At 53.8% G+C, this 22,594-nt stretch overlaps 6 protein-coding genes across 6 annotated transcripts; 2 read left to right on the top strand and 4 right to left on the bottom strand.

Moving 5' to 3' along the window:
- Positions 1 to 53: 53 nt before the first annotated feature.
- GLRG_01330 (uncharacterized protein) lies at positions 54 to 5,956 on the bottom strand (the record flags this gene model as incomplete). The annotated part of the gene is made up of 6 exons (XM_008092015.1): positions 54 to 1,370; positions 1,418 to 2,877; positions 2,925 to 3,169; positions 3,219 to 5,608; positions 5,673 to 5,800; positions 5,857 to 5,956. 6 exons carry the CDS (start codon positions 5,954 to 5,956, stop codon positions 54 to 56), a joined length of 5,640 nt encoding a protein of 1,879 aa, XP_008090206.1.
- A 1,130-nt stretch (positions 5,957 to 7,086) lies between these two features.
- Positions 7,087 to 8,883, top strand: GLRG_01329 (trafficking protein Mon1; the record flags this gene model as incomplete). The annotated part of the gene is made up of 1 exon (XM_008092014.1): positions 7,087 to 8,883. The coding sequence occupies one exon, from the start codon at positions 7,087 to 7,089 to the stop codon at positions 8,881 to 8,883; it is 1,797 nt and encodes a 598-aa protein (XP_008090205.1).
- A 149-nt stretch (positions 8,884 to 9,032) lies between these two features.
- On the bottom strand, positions 9,033 to 10,244 carry GLRG_01328 (uncharacterized protein; the record flags this gene model as incomplete). Its single annotated transcript, XM_008092013.1, has 1 exon — positions 9,033 to 10,244. The coding sequence occupies one exon, from the start codon at positions 10,242 to 10,244 to the stop codon at positions 9,033 to 9,035; it is 1,212 nt and encodes a 403-aa protein (XP_008090204.1).
- A 7,303-nt stretch (positions 10,245 to 17,547) lies between these two features.
- GLRG_01327 (protein disulfide isomerase) lies at positions 17,548 to 19,128 on the top strand (the record flags this gene model as incomplete). The annotated part of the gene is made up of 2 exons (XM_008092012.1): positions 17,548 to 17,677; positions 17,744 to 19,128. The coding sequence occupies 2 exons, from the start codon at positions 17,548 to 17,550 to the stop codon at positions 19,126 to 19,128; spliced, it is 1,515 nt and encodes a 504-aa protein (XP_008090203.1).
- An 871-nt stretch (positions 19,129 to 19,999) lies between these two features.
- GLRG_01326 (uncharacterized protein) lies at positions 20,000 to 20,425 on the bottom strand (the record flags this gene model as incomplete). Its single annotated transcript, XM_008092011.1, has 1 exon — positions 20,000 to 20,425. The coding sequence occupies one exon, from the start codon at positions 20,423 to 20,425 to the stop codon at positions 20,000 to 20,002; it is 426 nt and encodes a 141-aa protein (XP_008090202.1).
- A 600-nt stretch (positions 20,426 to 21,025) lies between these two features.
- GLRG_01325 (apurinic endonuclease) lies at positions 21,026 to 22,531 on the bottom strand (the record flags this gene model as incomplete). The annotated part of the gene is made up of 3 exons (XM_008092010.1): positions 21,026 to 21,447; positions 21,504 to 22,115; positions 22,171 to 22,531. The coding sequence occupies 3 exons, from the start codon at positions 22,529 to 22,531 to the stop codon at positions 21,026 to 21,028; spliced, it is 1,395 nt and encodes a 464-aa protein (XP_008090201.1).
- Positions 22,532 to 22,594: the final 63 nt, after the last annotated feature.

Below are 22,594 nucleotides of genomic sequence, written 5' to 3'. Positions count from 1 at the left end.
GTTCAAGGCTCTTTGCCCATGCTGTGATAATTCTACCCTGCGATTACCTACTTTTACAACGCCTTGACCACACTACGTTCGTCGAACAAATCCTTCAGCAACCCCTGGGTGCAAAATTCCCTGTCTAGCGGTGCCATCGCGTATGTCGACTCGAAAGCGAAGATGCTAAGCTGCCCAAAAAACGGACGGAGAATCTTTCCCACCAACTCTTCTTTCCTGTCGATACTAATTTCGTCATTGATGCCGCCCACGCCGAGCAGCGGCCGTCTGTTTGAGCTGCTTGTGGCCAGGTGAGATGCTGAAATGCTCCCTAGTGATGAGCTGACACCCATAGTGCCGAGCTCCTCCGCAAGCTCGTCAACCAATGCAACGGGCTGGTAGCTGGTGGATCGATAGACGGCCTCGATTGTGTCGGTGACAAAGAGCCATTCATGGAGCTGGAAGTCGTCCGGTGCAACACAGATTAGTATGTCTAGCAGCTTGCAGGCCTGCAGGACGGAGATGTTATTGTAAGTGTCGGATGCTGTGCTGTGATCAGCAGCCACGACCGACGAGATGGCTGCGTGGAGCTCGGCATTGATCACTGGCCACATCATGGCCAGATGAATAGCACTGGTCTTGAGGACCAGCGCGCGGACGAGCATATAGATTTCTGCCCGGGTAGTGGAGGAAGGTGAAGAAGTCGCCGTGGCCCCAAGCAGCTCCACCACCTTGTCCATGATGGTCGGAAGCTCTGCAACAAAAGCATCCTCGCTTGAGGCGAGGACCAGTGTGGCAGTGCGACGGAGGTTGAGTTGCGTCTTCCGGTCTGCTTCTAGACGGGCGGAAGTGGCGCCGACGCCGAAGACGATACCGGCTGTTGTGGGCGGAGTCATGCGACTCAGGAGCTCGGGCATACGCTCCTTGTCGCTAATGGTCCATTGTCTTAGTAACGGCAACCAGTCGCTTCGCACCAGATCGATGCTCGAGCCGAAGAACCTAGCGTCATTAAAGGCATCTCCAACGTCTTTCTTCCAGGTCTTCTGGTTATTAGGTAACCTGGACAGTTCTTGAAGCAGCACAAGAGTGTTCTTGGACACCGTGTCAGGAAATCCTTTGGCTCTGAAAGCTGGGTTGATAACGTTTGTCGAAATAGTGCCTGCGGCAGACAACACACGGTCTGTCTCGACCAAGATTTTGGGCAGGTTTGGAACGACCGAGGCCAGGATAGCCACCACATCCTCAGCTCTATCAAGAACGGTGGCCAAGGATAACGTGGCAGTTCGGCGTACACCATCCCGATTCTTCTCCGACTTTTCGTAAGGCGGTGCATCCGCGAATGTCATGGGCTTGGTTGTGAATATTGCGGTCAGAAGCCGGAGGAAGAGATCCTGGTTGTTGTTAGTCATGCATCACGGATAGTGTTCACTGTACTTACCCCAAGCTCCCGCCTCATCTTCCGCTGCTCGCCAAAGTTGGTGTTGTCCACCTTTTCTCCCAGAATAGCGGCGAATTCCAACAGACCTGGCAGCGTCTGCCGGTGCGGGAAAGGATTAGTGAGCAGGTCGCGCAAGAATGCCATGCAGTCAAGCCATATCTCGTCCATTGCGTCGTCCTCAAGCGAGCGAGCGTACTCAACCAAGAACGTGACGAGGTCTATATCTTGAAGAGACGTTGTCAGAGTCGATTTCCTTGAGACGTCCAACGCCCCGGGGTTCGTCCTGCTGTAGATGGCATTGAATATGGCAGGAATGGTGTGTTTGGGTCGAGAACCGTCCAATGCTGGGAGGAGATTGAACACTTCGGACTGAGGGGCCGGCGTAGTAATATTGATTGAGCTCCGCCAAATCTCAATGACCGTTTCGAGGCACTCCAAGGTCTCGGCGGCAAAGAGATGCTCCAATAGCCGTCTAGCTCGATTTCTCATACGAAGTGATGTGTAGTTGAAAGAGAAAATCGAAGTCATATCTTGAGCATTCATGTCGCTGCCTTGACCCCATGACCAGATTGTAAAGCAAATGCGAACTGCATCCGCGAACGCAAGATGGACAGTGAGTCTGTCATTGGCGGTGGCACTCCGGGTTTGTGGTGCATCTGAGTTGAAGACACCCGACACCATGTTTCCAAAGAATCCTGGATGCTGATCTGGGCCCTTGACGACTTGCGTTCTGGCTTCTTCAACCAGAAGTCGCTCGTGTGCCCGGGCCAGAACTTGCTCTAGAGCATTGAGAAGGGATATTAGCGTTGACTCAGGCGCGTTCCAATCACCCTTCCTAGAACCGCCGCTATCTCTGAACATGGATTGTAAGTCGTTGAAGGTATTCGAAACCTGCCGACAAAGCGTTTCCACCAAAGGAATGAGCACTTGGAATATGGTATCCGAGTAGAAGGGCAAGCATTCTGTCAAGAAGCTGACCCAACTGTCAAGAACACTGCGACTGCTAGGCGAGCTCAACCCGGCCTGGAGACACTTGAGTAGGTTGGGCGGCGGAGCTGTTGGCTTTATATCCAACTGTGATGACACTCTGAGGCTCTTGGTAGGGTCAAGGCTCATCTTCCTCTTCTCTGATGATGGAGAAGCAGGAACGTCGGAGATGACGACGTCTCGAAGTTTCAATGCATCGAATACGACGTCCAAGAGAAGGACCTGAACGTAGGGATCGGGCCCGCTGAGAGACTGGAGAAGACGCTCGATAAGAACGTTCTCAAGGTGCAAACGGGCAAGGGGTTCGGCGTAAGGGTTCAAAAGGATCTGATGCATGACGGTGAGGGCGTAGCGATGAAGTTGCGTGGCCCGAACGCGAATGTGCTCATCCGCAGGCTCGTTGTTTCCGGCGATACATCTCAAACAGACGTGAACAAATACCTCTTGCATAGTGATGTCGCCTTCTTGGCCAGCTTGTGACGGTCAGAACTGGGTTCTCAAAAGTAGCATTGTCACTTACTCATCTGCGCGATCTCTGCATGCTCGCTACCGACTGTAAGACTCGTCGATGCCAACACAGCCCATATGATATCCGGGGCCCAACGGAAAACATTGGACAATGTTCTCAGGTAGTAGAGGCAAAGATCTAAGTCGTCGTCTGCGGTAAAGGTAGTTGAACTGGCCGAAGTGGCGGCTGAGCCAATCTCGCGACTTGATCTAAGAAACCCTAAAGCAGAAAACTTCCGCACGAAGAGCAGAAACAATCTGGTTCTAGTTAGCACCTTGGCTCATAGTAGGGTGCAGCTCGACTTACTTGTCAATGCCTACCAAGCTGTTTAACCATCCCTTAACAGTCATGAACAACTGGGTTCGCTCGTCCAAGAGAGCATCTAGCATGAGGAAGAGAGGCCGCTCCAACATGACGTGGTAGTTTTCCGAACCTGCCAATCGAGCCTGAGGGGGCATTTCAGTCATGGGCGTCTTGGAGCCTCGTCTTTCGGCGTTAGAATCTTGTAGCGTATGGGACCACAGCACGCTGAAGCGGCGACCAGCATCAGCTGGGCGTGATGCGAATGATCCTTGGACATCATTTTCAATGATCAGGCTGGCAAGCGCAGCTTCTATATCACGGTTCTGTGAAGTAAGGGCAGCCTGAAGCTGCCACAATGATCTGACTGTTTCAACGTGGTATTTTGGCTCAGAAGCAGACAAGAACTCCCAGGCCTGCCGAACAAGAGGATTGACGAGTTCAGTAAGGTCCGGCAGCTCTATCCTCTCTGCAGAGTAGAGGTGAGCGGAGAGATAGAGAATGGAGTTAAAAGAGGTAAACGGCAATCTGTCAGAGTGCCGCAAGCGTTCATGAAGGCAGGACAAAAGGTACGCCGTATCCAGTTGATAGGTCGTCGGCACTTTGAGCAACAGGGTGGTTAGAACCCTTCCCTTGGCTCCCAGATCTGACCCTGACTCAGGGTTCTTGAGACCTTCGCAGATAAGCTGGCCTGTTTTCTGCAACAGAAGCTCTCCAACCTCGATGGGAGAAAGGGGAACATGAACTGCATCAAGATTGCCTTGTTCATCGACGTAAAATGCCTTAATCCGTTTCAGGAGTTCGACTGCAGGCAATGATGCCAAGACACCGGTCTCCATCGTTCTTTTGGGGTTGTTGGCAGCCGCTGAGGGGAATGCTCGGTCCGGAATGAGGTCTAAGACGGTCAAAGTGATGCGCAATGCCTCCTCAGCGATTTTATGCGAGCTCTCCTGTGCAGGGCCCGCTTCCTGCTTCTCCCTTATGTCTTCGAGCATGCAGAGAATAGATAAAGCGGCAAGTGGTGCATGGATAGTAATCATCTCTTCCTCGCGAACGTTGAAGTTGGCCAAGATGAAGTTAACCAAAACGAGTTTGTCGAGACGCTCGTTATCAGCCAAGGTTCCTGGGCCTATAGCTTGTGCTAGCAGACCGACGATCTCGCCGTAGATCAGACCACTCTCAACGCCGTCAAAGAATACACTTGCACTGCGGAACACCTCGTTGAAATCGGCTTTGCTGGGCGCTTGGTCTCTATAGTGCCGAACACTATTGACGATTGGGAGGAATACTTCGGGGACAACAAGTCCGCCAATCTCCCATCGATCCATTAATGACAGGCAGATTCTATAAGGTCTGGCCCTCTCTCCGGGGCTCGATCCCCGGTCAACATTGATCATGCCCAGGAGGGCTCGGGTTAGAGGCCGAAGCCCATGATCCTCAAAATAGCTGGTCTTGGATGCAAAATATGAATTATGTTGATCTGCTGAAGAGGGTGAGTCGAAGCCACTCTCGCTTTCTCCCGGCGCGGGGTCCGGGCCGAGGAACCATGCCCAAAGCCGCCTGTTGAGACTCATATCCCTCCGAATGACGACACCAACTGCCGCACGGAGAAGGAGTTCCAAATCACCCGGTTTGACATTCGTTTGCAAAACTTTCGAGTGCAGAGGAAGATGAGTGACCAAAAGGTCTAGGAAGCCGCGTTGAATCAACAGCTGTTCGTCCGCAAGGCCGGCAGCAAACGAGCGTAGAAGTAGCCCTGGCTCGGGTGAAGTAACCATCTTCGCAAGCGGTGCAGATTGCTCATCGTCTTGGACGCCATTCTTGGCGGATTTTCCATGGACAACCGGCTCGCCTAACTTGGGTAGGTTTCTCACCATGTAGGCTAAGGCTCCAGCCCTGCGACTCGATCCCGTGATAGAGGCCAAGAAGAAGCATTGCCAAAAAAAGTCGTCCCCGACCGAATGCGGACCATCTAGTTCTTGGCTACCCGCTGGACGAATTGCGGCCTTGAAGCTGTCCATCAACCGCAGTGTTCGATCGAAGTCTTCGCTCGTTTCGTCCTCAAGACCGGGCAAGAGAGCCAGGACAACGGATTTCATGGCCGGTCGGAGCGATCGGGGATCCAAATCGAGGAAGTGGTGTTCTAGTAGATCGAGAAAAGGGGATCGGACGGAGAGGGAGGCGAATGAGAGAGTCGAGGCCAGGCCCGGAAGGTATAGGGGCAGGTCCTTGGAAAGGCCATCAGTGCCTATCATCGCGAATATGTAGCTGTAGACCTCGAGTGCCTTTTGGTGCACACCTGACGGCAGGGAGGGATTGAGACATTGTGATAGGCGCTTTGCGACGATGGCTTTTGAAGGGATGGTGGTGGTGGAGGGGTGTCGAGCTTGAAGTGCCTTGTGACTGTGGTCAGTGTCCCATTTTGCTATACCATACAGAATTCAATTGAGGGTATCCAACCTTCAGGAGGCGGTTCAAAAAGGAGATGTAGTCTGCCCATTCCTGCAAGGCCGTCTCGAATAGTGAAAGGGCTCGCTCAATGCCGGATGCGTATTTACGGTAGTGCTTGTCCTTGATCGGCGCCTCTTCTGTTTCCCATGTTAATATCTGGCGGATTGGTATACGTGTCAGCGTAGAGACTTACCGGCGCCGAGTTGGTTCCTCCATTGACGCGGGAGAGGGGAGTCACGGCCTGAGCTCTCGGGGGAGACGGACCGTCGGCCAGAGCCAGGCTCAAGGGCCATGATTGCTGAGAGTGGGTGTTGGTAGAACGAGCGAGAACATCAGACTGTTCTTGTGTGATCGTAACGAAGGTATCGCGGGCTCATTGCTGCCTGACCCTTGGTGATTCAGTCGCTTGCATAAAGTGCTGTCTTCGCAACGAGTGTCGTGGACAGGGTTTAGAATGTGATGAGCTCGAAAGGCTACCATGTCTCCTTCCAGACGACAGGTGTACAGTGGGGGGGCATCCTGGGAGCTCGCAAGCTTCCCATTGGTCAGACTAATTTAGCGACCGTTCCCGCCTGACGAGGCTGGCCGTATCAGTGCTGCGATAGTAAACCAACAACGTCATCAAGCATCGATTTATACGGTACCTAAAAATTGTGGACTCTGTACCTTACAGTTAGGAAGCTGTTGGAAAAACCCCCACCTTTGCGGCTTGTAACGAGACATAATCTAATTTATCAAATACCTTTTGAAGTTGCAGTCAGAGCAGATTGGCTTGCACGTGGGTTTGCAGTTTAGCGTGCACTCTTTGTAAAAATACGATGGGTTAGATGCGATTTCGGAGGCTCTCATCCATCCAACGGTTCTCTCTGCCCTTCTTGTCATGATGCTTCACACCTTTCCGAGCCAGCGCCTCGGCGATTTTATTGAAGGTACAGGCAATTTGTGTATTCGGCGGGTTTTCCTCTGAGAAGGAGGCTTTCGAGGCCATGGGATTGTTAGAATCCCATGTTACTGGCTCCCTGCCTCCAGAGTATTTGGACCGGTGCTGGTCTGAACATGAGTGGGCCTTAGCTTTGATTAGCGGACCGTTCCCACTAGGTAGTGAGGGCTGCCGCACCGCTAAGTCTAGGCGCCCCTCCTGTGCATCATCAGCAGGCCGAGTAGGTACCTACCTACGCTACTTGGGACGATCTTCTCTTTCCCCATTCATCCTCTCTATCCCTCAGCATATCCTTACTCTTTTCTTCAGCCTTCGTACAACTTGGGTCAGGCCCCGCATGCCTGCCATAGCACCTTGAAACTTGGGCCATTGATACCCAAAGCCGAACACAAAGTCAGGCACATCCAAGTCCGCGACCGCTACGCGACTCCGACGTCTCCCGTATTGCCTAGTTGAGATGGTCCCGCGTGCTCTGCCGCAATCATGGGTGAGGACCGCGAACATAGCCCCGGCCAAGAGCAGCCTCCGCCTCTGCCTCCACGACCCTCTATCGATTCGAATGCATCGATAGATGCAAGAATGGCCATGGCCGCTGCCACCACCGCCGTCACCCCTCTCGACATCCAGACACTGTCCTTCCCAGATGGCTCTCGCGGCACCTTCTCGATTTCGGGCAATAGAGCCGTGTCCACACCCGCCCAGTCCTCTAAAAGCGGCCACGCGACGCCGATAAGGACGCTGGCGGAAGGGGAAGACTCCATGAGCATCGCCAGCTTTTCGCCCACCCTGCGGCCTCCTAATGATATTGCCAGCCTGCTGATGGGCGAGTTCAACAAGAGAAGTCCCGCATGGAACCTTCTTAGGTCACAATCGGCGACGGTTCCACCGTTCGAGACTCTGAGGATGGACAATACGACTCGCAGTCTAGCCAACTTCGCGCATGAGTTCGAGGATCTGCCGGACGAGTCCGATGAGAGCGTCAAGGATGAGGAACGAGTCGCCATGTGGAAAGCAAAGTTGAAGCATTACATGATATTGTCGTCTGCCGGCAAGCCTATTTATAGTCGCCATGGAGACTTGGGGCTGATCAACTCTTATATGGGCGTCGTCCAGACTCTCATATCTTTCTACGAAGGGGCAAAGAATTCACTTTCGGGCTTCACGGCAGGGAACACGAGATTCGTTATCGCGACACAAGGGCCTTTATACTTTGTGGCTATCAGCCGGCTCGGGGAGAGCGACTCGCAGCTCAGGGCGCAACTGGAGGCTTTATATATGCAGATCCTGTCGACGCTTACACTACCAACTCTGAAGAACATCTTCGTCCATCGCCCATCTAGCGACCTTCGAAAACCGCTCGAGGGCACCGAGCCTCTCATCTCGTCTCTCGCTGACAATTTCACGAAGGGCTCCCCGTCGGCACTTCTCGGGGCTCTGGAATGCCTCAAGTTGCGCAAGTCCCAGAGGTATGCCATCAATAATGCCTTCCTCAAGCAGCGGACAGACAAGCTCCTCTACGGTCTCATTGTGGCTGGAGGCAAGCTGGTCAGCGTCATTCGCCCGCGCCGCCATTCCCTTCATCCTAGTGACCTACAACTTATCTTCAACATGTTGTTCGAATCCAGTGGCATCAGAGCGGGTGGCGGCGAGAACTGGATCCCGTTGTGCCTGCCTGCTTTCAACAACCGCGGCTATCTGTACATGTACGTCAGTTTCTTTGACGGCGTGGACGGCGGACAAGCCACGGAACAGGACTCGCCAGCCAACACGGACGAGGAGCTGGCCATCATCCTCATCAGCCCAGACAAGGAGTCCTTCTTTGAGCTTAAACAAATGCGGGACGCCGTCGCCGCTTCTCTGGCGAAGTCTGGCCATCTCGCAACAATTCAGGCCGCCGCACGCGCAGGCAGGCCTAGGACGACAGATATTGCCCCCGGCGGCCAGATATCCCACTTTCTATACAAATCCCGTGCCAACGTCCAGTTCAGCATGTCCACCCTGGACCCTGTCTTCTCCTCCCTTATGGCCCGCCGTCGTCTCATGGGCCTCTACCACCAACTGCACGCCGCCGTCCACGCGAAGCACTCGCACATGCGCGTCCTGCACTCCGTCGCCGAAGACGCGACCGCCCTGGCCTGGATCACTCCCGTTTTCGAATTCTACTGCGTCGCCGGCCCCAACGTGAGCCGTCCAGTGCTGACCCAAGGGGCTAACAAGGTCATACAATGGGCCAGACGCGAAGTGGAACGAATCTTCATTATCGGCGGGGGCGTCTTCTGATTGAATAACGAACCATCCGCTTTTTTTTCCCCTGCTGTGCTGAGAGAACACCATCTCATCCCTGAATCACCCGAATTAGTTATTAGAAATTAAGGGAAGCTGTTGCTTAGTGACATCCACTAGGATTCCTCCCCCACAAAGCTTGGGTATCAATACAGATGAGCGTTACAGCCGAACTGTCTCGTCCACCACGCCTCCGGCATCTCCATGAGACTAGCTGCAACATCTTTAGAGTCCTGGTTCGCCGCCTCCTCCTTCAAGCCGAGTGTGGTCCCGTCGCTCATCTTCATCCGAGCGTCCTCGTCACCCTCCCACATCAGCTCCTCGCCGACCTTCTGGCCGCAGCCACTACACCGCCGGCTGCTCTTGGTCTCGTCCTTGTCGTACAGTAGGCTCAGCAACTCGGCGACCTCGTCCGCGGCGCCCGAATCGCCGTCGGACCCCGGGGCGACCCCGTCCTGCCCCTGCTCCCAGCCGCTCCGCAGGTCCGGCGGCGCATCGTCGCCGCAGACCTCGCACGCGGCCCGCCTCTTCCCCTTGTCCTCCCTGCGCCACCGGGCCGGCTTCGTGGCCAGCCGCACGACGGCCTGGGCAAATTTCCTCCTGCGCCGCCCCTTCTTCCGTACACATGCGCCGTCGTGGTGGCACAACCGCCCGGGAGACGATGTCGTGGACAGGGGTGGACGGCCTTCTTTGAGAGCCGGCCGCGGCAGCTCCTTCTTCGGCGGCGGGACGGGGATAGCGACGGCGGGTGGAAAATGTAGCTTGACCGACCCGGCGCCTTTGGCAGCCATTCCCGCCGCTTCGGGCAGGCAGATCTGCTGGCACACCTCGGCGGGTGTCCTGCCCACCGCCTCGGCCCGCAGGCCTTCGAGGTCCTCGACGAAGCGGCTGCGTCGGGGTACTGCAGAGCCCGGGGTCTTCTCCCTTGTGACCTCGTCGCCATCTTCGTCCTTGATCTTGTGCTTGTCGTCCCTGCTGCCGTCACAAGGGCTGAGGACTCCTTTCGCAGAGCAGCTGCTCTCTCCCTTCTCGTCGACGCCAAGGACCCGCTTCCGGACCGTCACCGCAGGCTTCTTGCACGACGCCACCGAAGACGCCGACGCCGAAGCCGACGCCGACGCCGACGACCCGGATCCCGATCCGTACACCCCCATCATGACGCTGTCCTTGCGCCCCCTCGGGCTCTCGTCGCCTTTTTCCATCGCCCCCGGCTTTCCCTTGCTGCCGTCCGTCGTCCCCGTCAGCAGGAAGAAGGACGGCGCGTCTCCGAAGAAGGACGAGAGCCGGATGATGGACGGGAGCCCTTCCAGAGGGGAAAAGATGTCGCTCATGTCGTACGAGCTGAAATCATCAATCATTTCGCACGAAAAATGGAAAGGGAAGGGGAGAACAGATGGGCTTCCGACGCTGTATGATGGTTGTGATGGAGGTCGCCGTAAACAAAAGAAAAACAATTGATTCTTCTCTGAGTATTTAAAACGAATGTTGGAATGAGGTCCCGAGTACGTTTGGAGCGAGTGTTGGTTGAACGAACGTTGTTTGAAAATATAACGAATGTAAGGAAAGGGCAATAACTTTCGCACCAAGAGGCAAATCAAGAGAAGAAACCCTGGTGAGAACAAGATCATAGGAAAATCCGGCTAGTTTTTGAGGAAAAGCAGTCTCAATGCTAGGCTTTCATGGCGTGGATGAAGGAGAACCTTCGTGGGCATGCAGCCCTGCCGTCATGCACATTCAAAACGGGCCGTCAACAAATCTACAAAGGTGAAAACAATGCAAGCCTCTTTTCGTTGGCGTCCTGTGTCCCAGGTACAGCGTAAAGTCTTTTCTTGGATCGCGTCCTATTGATACCACAGTCTATCGTATGTCCTCGCTACTGACAAGCCACTTTGTGGCCCCTTCTTTCTTCGTACTCAACAAGTCACCCCTTAGTCATTACATCCCACCCGAATGGACAACATAGCTAGACTCGACTTAAACGATGCCGACCTTTCTACCCCTCCAAAAGCCTAGCAACAAGCCCATTTTCAAGAAACGCGAGTACTTGAGAGCCAAGCAAGGAAAACACCCAATAACTGTGAACATGACCGTATGATCAAAGTTTCCCGAAATCTAGGAAACGGGTTTGCTCTCGCCCTGCCGGCCCTTGACACAAATACGAACGGCTCGTCGGAACCATAACCTCATCTTCCTACCCATCCGTTTCGACTGATTGGGCGGAACGGTAGGCCGATGGTCACGGAGAACTGTGTCATCGGAATTGCCCGAGCCGACAGTCATTATTTGCCGGGGTCGCCGCTCAATGTTTCTGCCCGCATGATCTCGAAGGTTCAAGCGTGATTTGGTGAGGCGGATCTTCAAGTTAGACAGCTTCTTCCTGAGAATTCGCGGGCGAATGAAAGTATGTTCTGAACGGAAGCTTCGCGAATCACTCAGATCAAACCCATAAGTCGAGGTACTGTGCCTTACAAGGTTCGCGTCGACAGGGTGCGCCAGAGGTATGTCGCTTTCGTGAAGGTATTTGTCTCTGGATACCCTTCCTGTAGGTGGACGACGGGCTAGATGTGTAACACCATCACATTGTCGTCCGTCTGGCAGACTTGAAGCGATCTGTCTGCCTCGTCTCCGATGAACTGCGCTGCTTTGACGTCTCCCACATCGTACTGGGGTAAGCAAATCCCCCGCCCCTAGGCTCGGCAATTCCATAAGTGTGCTTTTCTCAAGCCTAGAATACCTTCTCACCGTGCCGTTGTCGATCTCATGGAAGAACGCAGTCTCCGGTTTGGCCCCAGGGCGGGTTGCTCTGAGGCGAAGTCGCCGCTTCGTTGGGCTCAACTCCCCATTAAGACCTTGACTTTGACCCGTTGATTTCTCGTGTGACTGGCCTGCCACGTCTTCCACCTGTGCCATCCCCCCCACCGTTGATGGGCACTTTGTAAAGGCTTGTGCACTATCGGCTGGGGCCACTTCCAGCTCAATACTGGCTCTGAAAGACTCATGATCTTCCACATTTTTCTGTGCAGTGATCGTAGGACTTGATCGAGGAGTTGCAAGCAATTCGAGCTGGAAAGGCGAAAATTTGACCGGGAACCCCAAATCTTCTGCGGACCCCTTCGACAGTTCTTGAGCCGGTGTGAGTGTGTTATTGGGCAGTACAGGCAATGCCTTCATCAAATACGGGTTGCTAGTACTCACTCTCAACGCAGCAGTTGCATAAGCAAACCCAGTGGCGGGAAGAGGCAACCCTACGCTGCTGACTGACGCAGTCCTCCGAGCCTGAAGACTTGCCGTTCTGATATTGGCGAGTGCTCTATTCCTTCTGTGGCCTTTGTGAAAAGATTTCTTTGGCCCAGATACTGGATGCTTTTCGGCATTGGCAATTGCTCCGTCGTCAGTGGCGAAATCAACTGCCAAAGGATCAACTCCTGACTGTCGTGGACGTTGTAAGTTAGCCTGATCGGCGGTCTCGGGTACCCCAGAAATCTGTTTATCCTTTTTAATGAAAGGCGGTTTAGCGATATGCTCAAAGGACGAAACCAGAGCAGCTAGGTCAGAAAGCCCAGGGTCAACGGAATGTCTCAAACTCGATCGCAGCACTGCAGCGAGACCGCTGCGAGATGACGCCGTTCGTGATGAATGCTCCTTGGCCGTCAAGTTACCTCCAACCTTCATTATTTCATCGTGGCGTGGAAGAGTGTCTTCCAGAAGCTCTGGTTGTCCTAGACTACCGTTGTTTGATTGTCGATCTGTAACCTTGCTTAGAGGGGGCTGGTCAGTTCTGGCTTTTAGGACCTCCATTTTGGGTTTTGGCTGTTCTTTGTCCGCCGGTGCTCCAGCGTCGACTGTCTTGCAGTGCATGTAAGTTGAAACTTCTTGCACTGTAAGAGATGGTTGTACCATCTCGGCCTCAACGCAAGATGAGAGTGCCTCGGCCAAGACTGGGGCGATACCAAAGTCTGCGGGGCGAGAAGCCGAGGTCCCGTCAACCTCAAAAGTGAAAGGCTCAAGTGTTGGGGGTGCAGTCTTGCAGTTCATTCGCTGAGAGGGCAGTGTGTCAATGTCGTTGACATATTTTGATCCTGGAAGTTGACCGTAATCTCCAGAAGAGTCGCTTGAGTCTTTGACGGATATGTCCATCACTGCATCAAGATGGGCCTTTTTCTCGTCTCGAAGTACCAAAGCTTTGACAAGGCTCGAGGCTCGCTGTGGTATTGGAGCCAACGGAGATACTGCTCTAGGTTCCAAGCAATCAGCTTGAGAAAACGAGTTTTCGAAACCCTCGGTATAGTCGTAATAAAATGACCCAGCCGGACGAACTGTGCGTTGAAGGTTCGGTTCTGAGCCTGAGGGTAGTCTGCAGTACATCTCAATGACTGACGTGAGGCTTGAAGATCTCACACTTTGGTCTGCAGAAGGTCGACGTTCTCTGTTTAGGGATCCATTGCTCCAGTAGCTATAACCACGGCCTCGAGCAATAGATCCGGTGGGCGAGGCAAGAGATCTAGGATACGGCAAAGGCAGCATCGACTGGTTACCATTAGGGCTGAAGGCAAGAGGTGGGGCAAGTCGCTGCGGTTGTGGAAAGGTTGGCTTGTACGAGCCATGCACAGTTCTCTTGCAATAGACGTCAATCTTTTTATATATCAGGGCATAGATCGGATAGTACTTACATATGAGATTCGATCTATTTCGACCATCCTACTGTAGTCAACAAGTCCATTCTCCGTGAGGGCAGGCGAAGATGGCCGCATCCCAAGGCGTTTCAGTCGAGTTGGATAGGGGAACGGGGAACGAGGGCGTTGCAGAATGCCGCTGCTCGACCGGCTCTGCATAGTACCAGAAGATTTCTGGCTGGACTGGTGACGAGAGCCACAAGTAGTCAAAGAGTAGGAGCGCTGGCACGCGCCGTCGATTCTTGGTGACAGCGAGCTCGAAAGGGAAGATGTTGGGTCTTCAGACCCGTACATTGAGATGATCTCAGAGTTGGTGTCACGATCAGAGCCTCGCCGTCTGCGTCCCGCTCTGAACGTGGTTCCATCACTTGTTCGGGTACCCATCCCAAATATAGAGCCAGCATCAAGGCCCGATCTTGATCTTGCGTAGTGATGGATCGTGGTGGCAGGCGCGACTGGTTTGATGCTGAAAATGCCTATGTCGCCCGTCTCGGTAGTAGTCTTGAGCATGCTTTCGAGCGGACCTGGCGAAGAAAGCAGACTTGCGTTCTCATTAACACTCTTCAGGGGGGGACGATGCGGCAAGCTATGCAAAACATGCATTCGAGCCTGATTCTTGTAGCTGCTGCGAAGTGATCCATGACTGACAGAACGACGCTGAACGTGAGCGCCCTCCATTTGAAACGAAGATTTGGCGATGGATTGGGCGAGGCGAGATGGTAATATCAAGTATAACTAATAGACAACAGAAGAACAAGAGCGAGCAAAGCAGGATGCGCCAAAAACACTCGACATGAAGCTATTTTGGGGCCGACAAGCTGTCATGGCATGCATGCCTTTGCGTGACGGATGTTGTTTCGGGCGAACATGGCCGAAGTTGGGGGACTCGAAGAGCAGCAGAAGTTGGCTGGCATCAACCAGTGCATGATGGGAAAGCACAATGATCTATCCAGCACAGGTGACTTCCTTGAAGTTTTTGCCCCAAGGCAAGAGATGACTAGCCCCGGACAACAGGAACCAAAGTACCTGGAACATCATGGGAAGTCATGACCTGTCAGCTTTCCGGTCCTCCTTCCCAGATAGATGTCTGATGACGGGGCATGTCAAGGCAACAAATACCACTCAATCAGAGGTTGCATTCTACCAATGCTCAACTGGCGTTCTCGTTCTTGGCATGACACACGATGGACGATGCGGTATTGCTCCTGCGCTCAGTGACTGCCGAGCCCTTCCACTATTGTACGCCCTGCAAAACAAGTTGACATAACCATTCGAGTCTTGTTGGGTAGGCGCTTGCTTATGAGGTATCGAATCGACTTAAAGTAGTCACCGGAGCCAAACGTACGGTATGGCTGACTGACTTTGCAGAGGGAATGGAAGATCTGTCCTCATACGTAGCGATTGTATTGAAGGATCCAGTGATGCGATAAGCCTTGTCAGTATGAGCCAAACCATGTCTTATCCGGTCATTTACACTCTACTTCGCCCCACATACGCAGGACTATTCGGGTCTGAGGGAACAACGGTGGCAGGGGAGGAGGATCTGGGGCAACACGGAGCATGTCAGCCGCTGCGCTGTTCGGGACACGGGTCCACCAGGCCAGGCAGCTGCAGAATGCCATGTATTCGTAAACTAGGTACCTAGTTACACGTTTGGAGGCAAATCTCATGTGTGGTTTGATGGCCGGAGACCTAGGATTCTTTCGGCTAGGTCTGTCCTGTTCAGGATGAGTATCTGGCATGATGGAAACGATCCATTTTTGGGTAGCCTTCCGGACTATTCTCAAAGTTCCAATAGAGCAAAACCCCATAAGTGAAGATGGGGTTTATGGTAAAGACTATCGGCGACTCTGTCTTTCCAGTGTATAGCCAGGCCAGACCGGACCAGGCAGATGAACTGGATGGTGAATGTTAGACTCTTGATTTGACCACGGTATCCACATACATACATACATAGAAGTGTACACGTATCCGTACACTACTAAGTAGTAAGGTGGGATGGTATAATAGGTAGCTGAAGCTCGTAGTGAGCTACCTCTACTTATGCATCGAGCTGGAAGGGAAGCGCCGAATGAGAAGCTGCCGAGGGTGGCCATATCTGGTTAGTGATCAGCCTCAACGGTAGCATTGCCGATGGGCCTTTGAGCCGGCACCCGCATGACAGGAAAGATGGCACACCTAAAGTACTTTCTCACACCACATCTACCCCAAGACTATTAACAAGTGTTTTTTCTTATACTAACACAGCCACAAGACGCAGTTAGGATATAGGAAAAATATATTTGATAGTAGGTAGAACATACCGATATTAATTCTGACTATTTTATATATGTATATCTATGTATTTATATTTAGTGTTGTGCTGTTTATAACAGTGCATAGAGTGTTTAGGTGTGCCATCTTTTTTGTCATGCGGGTGGCCGGCAGGGCCTGGCGGCTAGTGGAGAAAAAGGGATCCTTGGCTAGTACGGATACTAAGGCGAAATATGATACACCTTGTGGTCACAGCAGGAACAAGACAATCAAAGTTGCAGAGCTTCCGGCCTATCTGGCTTACAACGTGGAAAGGAGTCCTCTGAAATTCTGGGAACCCTTGCCACCCATGAAACGATGGAACCGCATTGTTGGCTATCTCTTTACACTACGTGTCAACTGTCACTACGGAGTACCTAGGTAGGTAGCATCTGCATCTGTAATCCTGCGCGTAAAGACCCTTTGGGCGGCATCATAGAGTACGGAGGGCAGGAGAGAGGTGATACAAAGGGAAGGAAATGAGACCACCGCCACACACACACACACACACACACACACACCTACATTCCGGGGTTGACAACCAACCCAAGCCTGGTGCGCACTGCGTTGGTCCGGGCTGAACTGGGAGAAGCTGGAATGGAAGGTTTGGGTGGGACCTGAGCCCGCGCTTTGCCGCGCCTGTGCCGTGTCAATTGCCATTACCAAGCACGTCCTGTCAATCAATGAAAGTCTGTCTTAGACCGCTCAGGCGTTGAGCGGAATGCGTAAGAAGGGGGTGTATCGGGTATTGCGTTCGAGCGGTGATGCCTGTGTCCGTCGGCTTGGCCGCTGACAAGAGGTGAGAATTGCGGGTCGTATTGCTATATACAGACACTATACGGATATTTCGTACATCGTTGTCTTGAGCCAGATAGACTACCTAGGAGGTGAGTTGAATAATGAATAACACGTCAGGCTTACCTTCCTCTGTAAGCAAAATTGGTAACTAGCTTAGCTTCATTTGCTAAACCGCTCGTCAGCCTGGCTTGACCTTGATTATCAATTCACCGTATATGTTGATGCGAATGCGGCCAAACGGTAGGGAGTGCCTGAAAGGGAGGGGTGTGGCCTAGTTTGCCCCTCATATGAGCAAGGCACGGGCCCGCCGGTGGATTGGGGTAAGTACTGAGACGTTTGATCATGTACCCCTCGGCAGGAATCGTCAGCGATGAGACATCTGGGTACATGCCCCCAAAAGAAGCGACGCCCCTCAGTCCATTCACCCACTACAAACACTGCAGCCGCTTTAGTGAATGCATAGTTTGACGGGGCGGTTCCTGGGAAAAGGGACACCTGTTCTCAATTGCCCCTAAGAAATCCGAAATCTTTCTCCAGAACCTCTGGCGCCCACTACTTAAGACCAAATCCTCTCCCATCTACCGTGGGCCAAAGTTCGATTTGACAGCATTGCCTTCTCCACGAGTGACTTCTCTTTCTTTCTTCATTGTTGATTCTTCAGGTCAAAGAAAGGTAAGCACAGTAGTCGTCTCCCCACCAAAGCTCCATCCTCCCAACACAACAGGAGCGAACATCAGCCACCGTAGCCAGATCAAAGATGACAGTTATCCTCTGCCGTGCTGGTCGACCTACTCTGGTTGCTTCCCTCGCCTTCCCTCCTTTGCCCCCCCAAGCTATCATTTCCACAATCGCAACCCATACAGTATCCAAACTCTAACGCTCCTCTTTCAAGGTCAAAATGTTCTGCAAGCGTGTTGCCCTTGGCCTCTTGGCCGCTGCTGCCGCGGTTTCCGCCTCTGATGTCACCCAGTTGAAGAAGGATACCTTCAATGACTTCATCAAGGCCAACGACCTCGTCCTCGCCGAATGTGAGTTTCCTACGGCACCTATTTACCTATTGCTCCCATGGACCAACTCTGACCCCTCCCGTCTAGTCTTCGCTCCCTGGTGCGGTCACTGCAAGGCCCTTGCCCCCGAGTACGAGGAGGCCGCCACCTCCCTCAAGGAGAAGAACATCAAGCTCGTCAAGGTCGACTGTACTGAGGAGGCCGACCTCTGCCAGGAGTATGGCGTTGAGGGTTACCCCACCCTCAAGGTCTTCCGTGGCGCTGATAACATTTCCCCATACTCCGGTCAGCGCAAGGCTGCTGCCATCACCTCCTACATGGTGAAGCAGTCCCTGCCTGCCGTCTCCATCCTCTCCAAGGACACCCTTGAGGAGTTCAAGACAGCCGACAAGGTCGTCCTCGTCGCCTACATCGACGCTTCCGACAAGGCCTCCAACGAGACCTTCAGCAAGGTTGCCGAGAAGCTGCGCGACACCTACCTCTTTGGTGGCGTCAACGATGCCGCTGTTGCCGAGGCTGAGGGCGTCAAGGCCCCTGCCATTGTCCTTTACAAGTCTTTCGACGAGGGCAAGGCTACCTTTACTGAGAAGTTCGACGCCGAGGCTATTGAGAGCTTCGCCCAGACCGCCGCTACTCCCCTGATCGGTGAGGTTGGCCCTGAGACTTACTCTGGCTACATGTCCGCCGGCATCCCTCTTGCCTACATCTTCGCCGAGACCCCTGAGGAGCGTGAGGAGCTTGGCAGCGCCCTGAAGCCCATCGCCGAGAAGTACCGTGGTAAGATCAACTTCGCTACCATCGACGCCAATGCGTTCGGTGCCCACGCCGGCAACCTCAACCTCGCCTCCGACAAGTTCCCTTCTTTCGCTATCCAGGAGACGGTTAAGAACCAGAAGTTCCCCTTTGACCAGGACAAGAAGATCACCCACGACAATATTGCCAAGTTCGTTGAAGACTTCTCCTCCGGCAAGATCGAGCCCAGCATCAAGTCTGAGCCTATCCCTGAGACCAACGATGGCCCTGTCGCTGTCGTTGTCGCCAAGAACTACGACCAGATTGTCCTTGACGACAAGAAGGACGTCCTGATTGAGTTCTACGCCCCCTGGTGCGGTCACTGCAAGGCTCTGGCCCCCAAGTACGAGGAGCTTGGTGAGCTGTACGCCAAGAGCGAATACAAGGACAAGGTTGTCATCGCCAAGGTTGATGCCACGGCCAACGACGTTCCCGATGAGATTCAGGGCTTCCCTACCATCAAGCTCTACCCCGCCGGTGGCAAGGATGCCGCCGTCACCTACTCCGGCTCCCGCTCCATTGAGGACCTGATTGAATTCGTCAAGGAGAACGGCAAGTACAAGGCCGAGGTCTCCATCAAGGAGGAGGGCGCCGAGGAGAGCCAGGCTGCCCCTGCTGCCACTGAGGCCAAGGAAGAGAAGACCAAGGAGGCCAAGGAGGAAGGCCATGACGAGCTGTAAAAGGGTTTGGGGTTCACAACGAAATGACACTTTGGAACGTTCCATGGGATAGGGATTATATACCTCTTGCGCGTTTAGTCGACTCTTTGCTTTGCGTTATGGTCTGCGGGTAAATCGACGTTATGATTTTTGAACATGTGTCTACCGCTTTTTTGCCTTCGCGCCCATTCCGTGCACAGTAGCGTCTTGGTATTTGTGCATAGCGATGTGTTGAAAAGTGGCTAGCTTGGCCATTCATAGGTACGACGATTTCAATAGCTATTCGGCCTGTTTGAGCAATTAGAAGACAATGTTCTAACTGTCCGCAAATATGTATCAAAGGCTATCCCATTGAGCGCCGAGTGACCTCACATAACCTCAGGCCAATAAGTGTACAGCAATCCAGGCTGACTGTCCAATAGCTGTCGGTAATTATTTACATAGACCCATTTTTGGATTATGTGAGGTCACTTGGCACTCAATGGGATACACTGGGGTACCTGTTCATAATTCCTACCCCACTCTCATTGTATGTTTCCTTCAGCGAAGAAACTGCATTTACATTTTTGCTGGTTCCAGTAGTTGTCTTTCGGCCATTATAAAAGGATGACCAAATGCAATACAGATATTCTCCCGCCCCTACATTTGGTATAGACTATAGTACTTCTGCTCTGTCATAACAGGATGTAAGGTAGGCTTGCCAAGCAGTGCGTTTGTGTATAAAAAAAAGGGCAGAGGGGAGTCTGTATAAGCCGGGGTGACCTGAGCATCAATTAGAAGTCCGAAAGTCGACCAAGGAGGGACATCACACTCATTTGGTGTTCCCTTGCCTGTCGACACATATACTACGGGTATATCCGCTCCCTCTCCAACGCGAGAAAGCCGGTCCGCCTCATCCGTCTTCGCGGTCCTCTCCAGCCGCTACCGGACCCGGGGGCCAGACCCCGACCCCGCCGAAGACGCCGGCTAGCGCCCACCAAAGCCACTGGCCCTGGCGCGCACAGCCCCCGGCCGCGAGAATGGCGTACGCCAACGCGGTGCTGAAGCCTACAATCACCGCCTTGAGCAGCGCCTTGCCCCGGCCCGGTCGCCACAGCCTGGCGGTCGTGTCGAGGGCGTCCAGCAACATGACGAGCTGGAGGTAGAGAAGGAGCACGCCGAAGAAGACGAAATCGTTGCTGAGGGGCGCAGGGCTGTAGATAATTTGGCCGATGGCGAGCCAGCAGTGGACCGCCGCGGAGAGGCTGGACCTCAGAAGGCTGATCTGGGCGGCTCGCCTGAGCCGTGAGTCTGGAGAGGGATGGTTTCCAGCCTCCATATACCAGACCTTTCCCCCTCTCTTCTTTTTCTTTTCGTGGATGGGAAGGGGAAGGGATGTCTTTGGTCCTGACAAAGGGGACGCCCATTCGAAGCAGAGACGAGGCTTAGGGACATGCAATGGATGTCGCGCGTGAGGATGTTCCGAGTCAAGGAAGGACCTTTGCCCCAGTTTTATAAGTCCTCGTTGGTGTGGATGGAGAGGGCCCAAGGCCAAGGGGGAACGCAACGCCGACTCACTCGGTTGAACTAGTTGCATATACATCGTCATCGCAAGCCCTCTGCCGCCCACGGAAGCCGGGCGCAAGCCACGGGGCTCCCCGTTGGCTCAGGGCGGGCTAAGCTGCTTGGCTGCTTGGCTCCCAAGGCGACGCGTGCCGAGAAACGGAAGAAACAGCCCCCGATGCGTTCCTAGTCCCAAAGGTCTCGCTCTCTCATATCGAAAAACCAACTTGGTGTGTCTCGTCAGTCATTAGACTGCCCGTGAAGACTGGATTGTGTTCCCGGTCCTCTGCCGTGAGCACTCTGTGTACCCATACACGCGTCCACCGGCCCTGTATAATACAAGTTTACAAGCAATTACACCCCACCATGCACAACTTTACTCACTCTCATCATCAGTCTCAACCTTCTTCTTCCCCTTCCCCGCCGCCCCCTTCTTCGCCCCCTTGGCTCCCTTCTTCGCATCCTTCTCCGCCTTGCGGTCGACCTGGTCCTGAATCTTGCTTCTTTCGCCGTCGCCCTTGCCTCGCAGCTCCTCCTCGAGATCCTTGAACTCGTTGCCTTCAGCATCCATGCCGATCAGCCGTTCCAGCAGTTTGATCTCGTCCGCCCACACCTTCTTGTCCTCGACCGTCTTGCCGTTGGCGTCCTTGCGGTCGATGGGCGTCTCGAGGACCATGGGGAGGTTCTGGAAGGGCTCGTGATTGACGAGCGTGTGGAAGGCGCGCAGGCCGAGGAAACCTGTGCCGATATTGGCATGTAGGTCGCGGTGGGATGCAAAGGGGGCCTTGCTGTCGTTGACTGTGACTCGTCAGAATACTCGCACAAATCGGGGGAAAGGGGTGGGCGAAGCTCACGATGGAATGCCATGAGATACTTGTTGCCGACGACCTCATCGAACTCCTTCATCGTCTCATGGAACTTCTCGGGCGTCCTCAGGTCGTAACCTGCCGCAAAGGCGTGGCAGGTGTCAATGCACACACCAACCCGTTCCTTGTCCTCGACCTTGTCGATAATCTGCTTCAGGTCCTCAAACTTGGTGCCAATGACATTCCCCGCGCCCGCCATGTTCTCCAACACTGTGATGACCTTCTTCGTGGCCTTGTGTGCGTTATTCAGCTGCGCCGCAATACGCCCGCACGCCTCCTCACGCGACGCGCCTCCCGTATTACCAGGGTGGAAGTTGTACAGCTTGATGCCCAGCTGCTCACACCGCTTGAGGTCATCAATGAAACTTGTGTACGCCTGTTTCGCTTTGTCGGCGTCCGCCTGAGCGAGGTTGACAAGATATGAGCCGTGGGGGAGGACGTGGGCGGCGGCGTCGTATCCATTGTCCTTTGCCAGGGAGACGAACTGCTCCTTCGCATCCGCTGCCAGCGGAGGGCTCACCCACTTCCGCTGTGATTTCAGGAACAGTGCAAAGGCGTTGGCGCCGATATTAAGGGCATTCTGGATAGAGTTTTGTACGCCTGCGACGTCAAACGTTAGTTCCAATCGTTCTGCATGGATCGCCGAGCAACATACCGCCAGCACCGCTCACATGCGCACCAATGTACATCGCCTTCTTGAGAGAAGACACCGCCGTCCGGTCCGCCAGCGGCATGTCGTCCTCCTTCTTCGCCTTGCCCTTGGGCGCAGTCTTCCGCTTTTTGGCGGGTTTCTCTTCTTCTTCCTTCTCGGCGCAACTCCCGCAGCTCTCGTGCTCGTCGTCCGACGCCGCCTTACGCTTCGAGACAGGTTTATTGGATGTCGTGGTCTTGGATTTTGTTGCCGCCACGGTCGTGCCCTTGGTCCCGTTCGTCTTGGTGGTTATCGTCGCCGTCTCTTCGACCTTGGTCTCAGCTACAACTTGTGCCTTTCTGCGGGCAGAGGTGCGGGGAGGCATTTTTTGATTCGTCGCAGGCCGGAAAAATTGCAGGAAAAGAACGTGTTGCAATATCGTAAGCCT

Source organism: Colletotrichum graminicola (genome assembly GCF_000149035.1).
Source record: "Colletotrichum graminicola M1.001 genomic scaffold supercont1.4, whole genome shotgun sequence".
Taxonomy (NCBI): Eukaryota; Fungi; Ascomycota; class Sordariomycetes; order Glomerellales; family Glomerellaceae; genus Colletotrichum; species Colletotrichum graminicola.
Note: the sequence above shows the minus strand (reverse complement) of the source record. Positions and strands in the feature narration are given on the sequence as shown.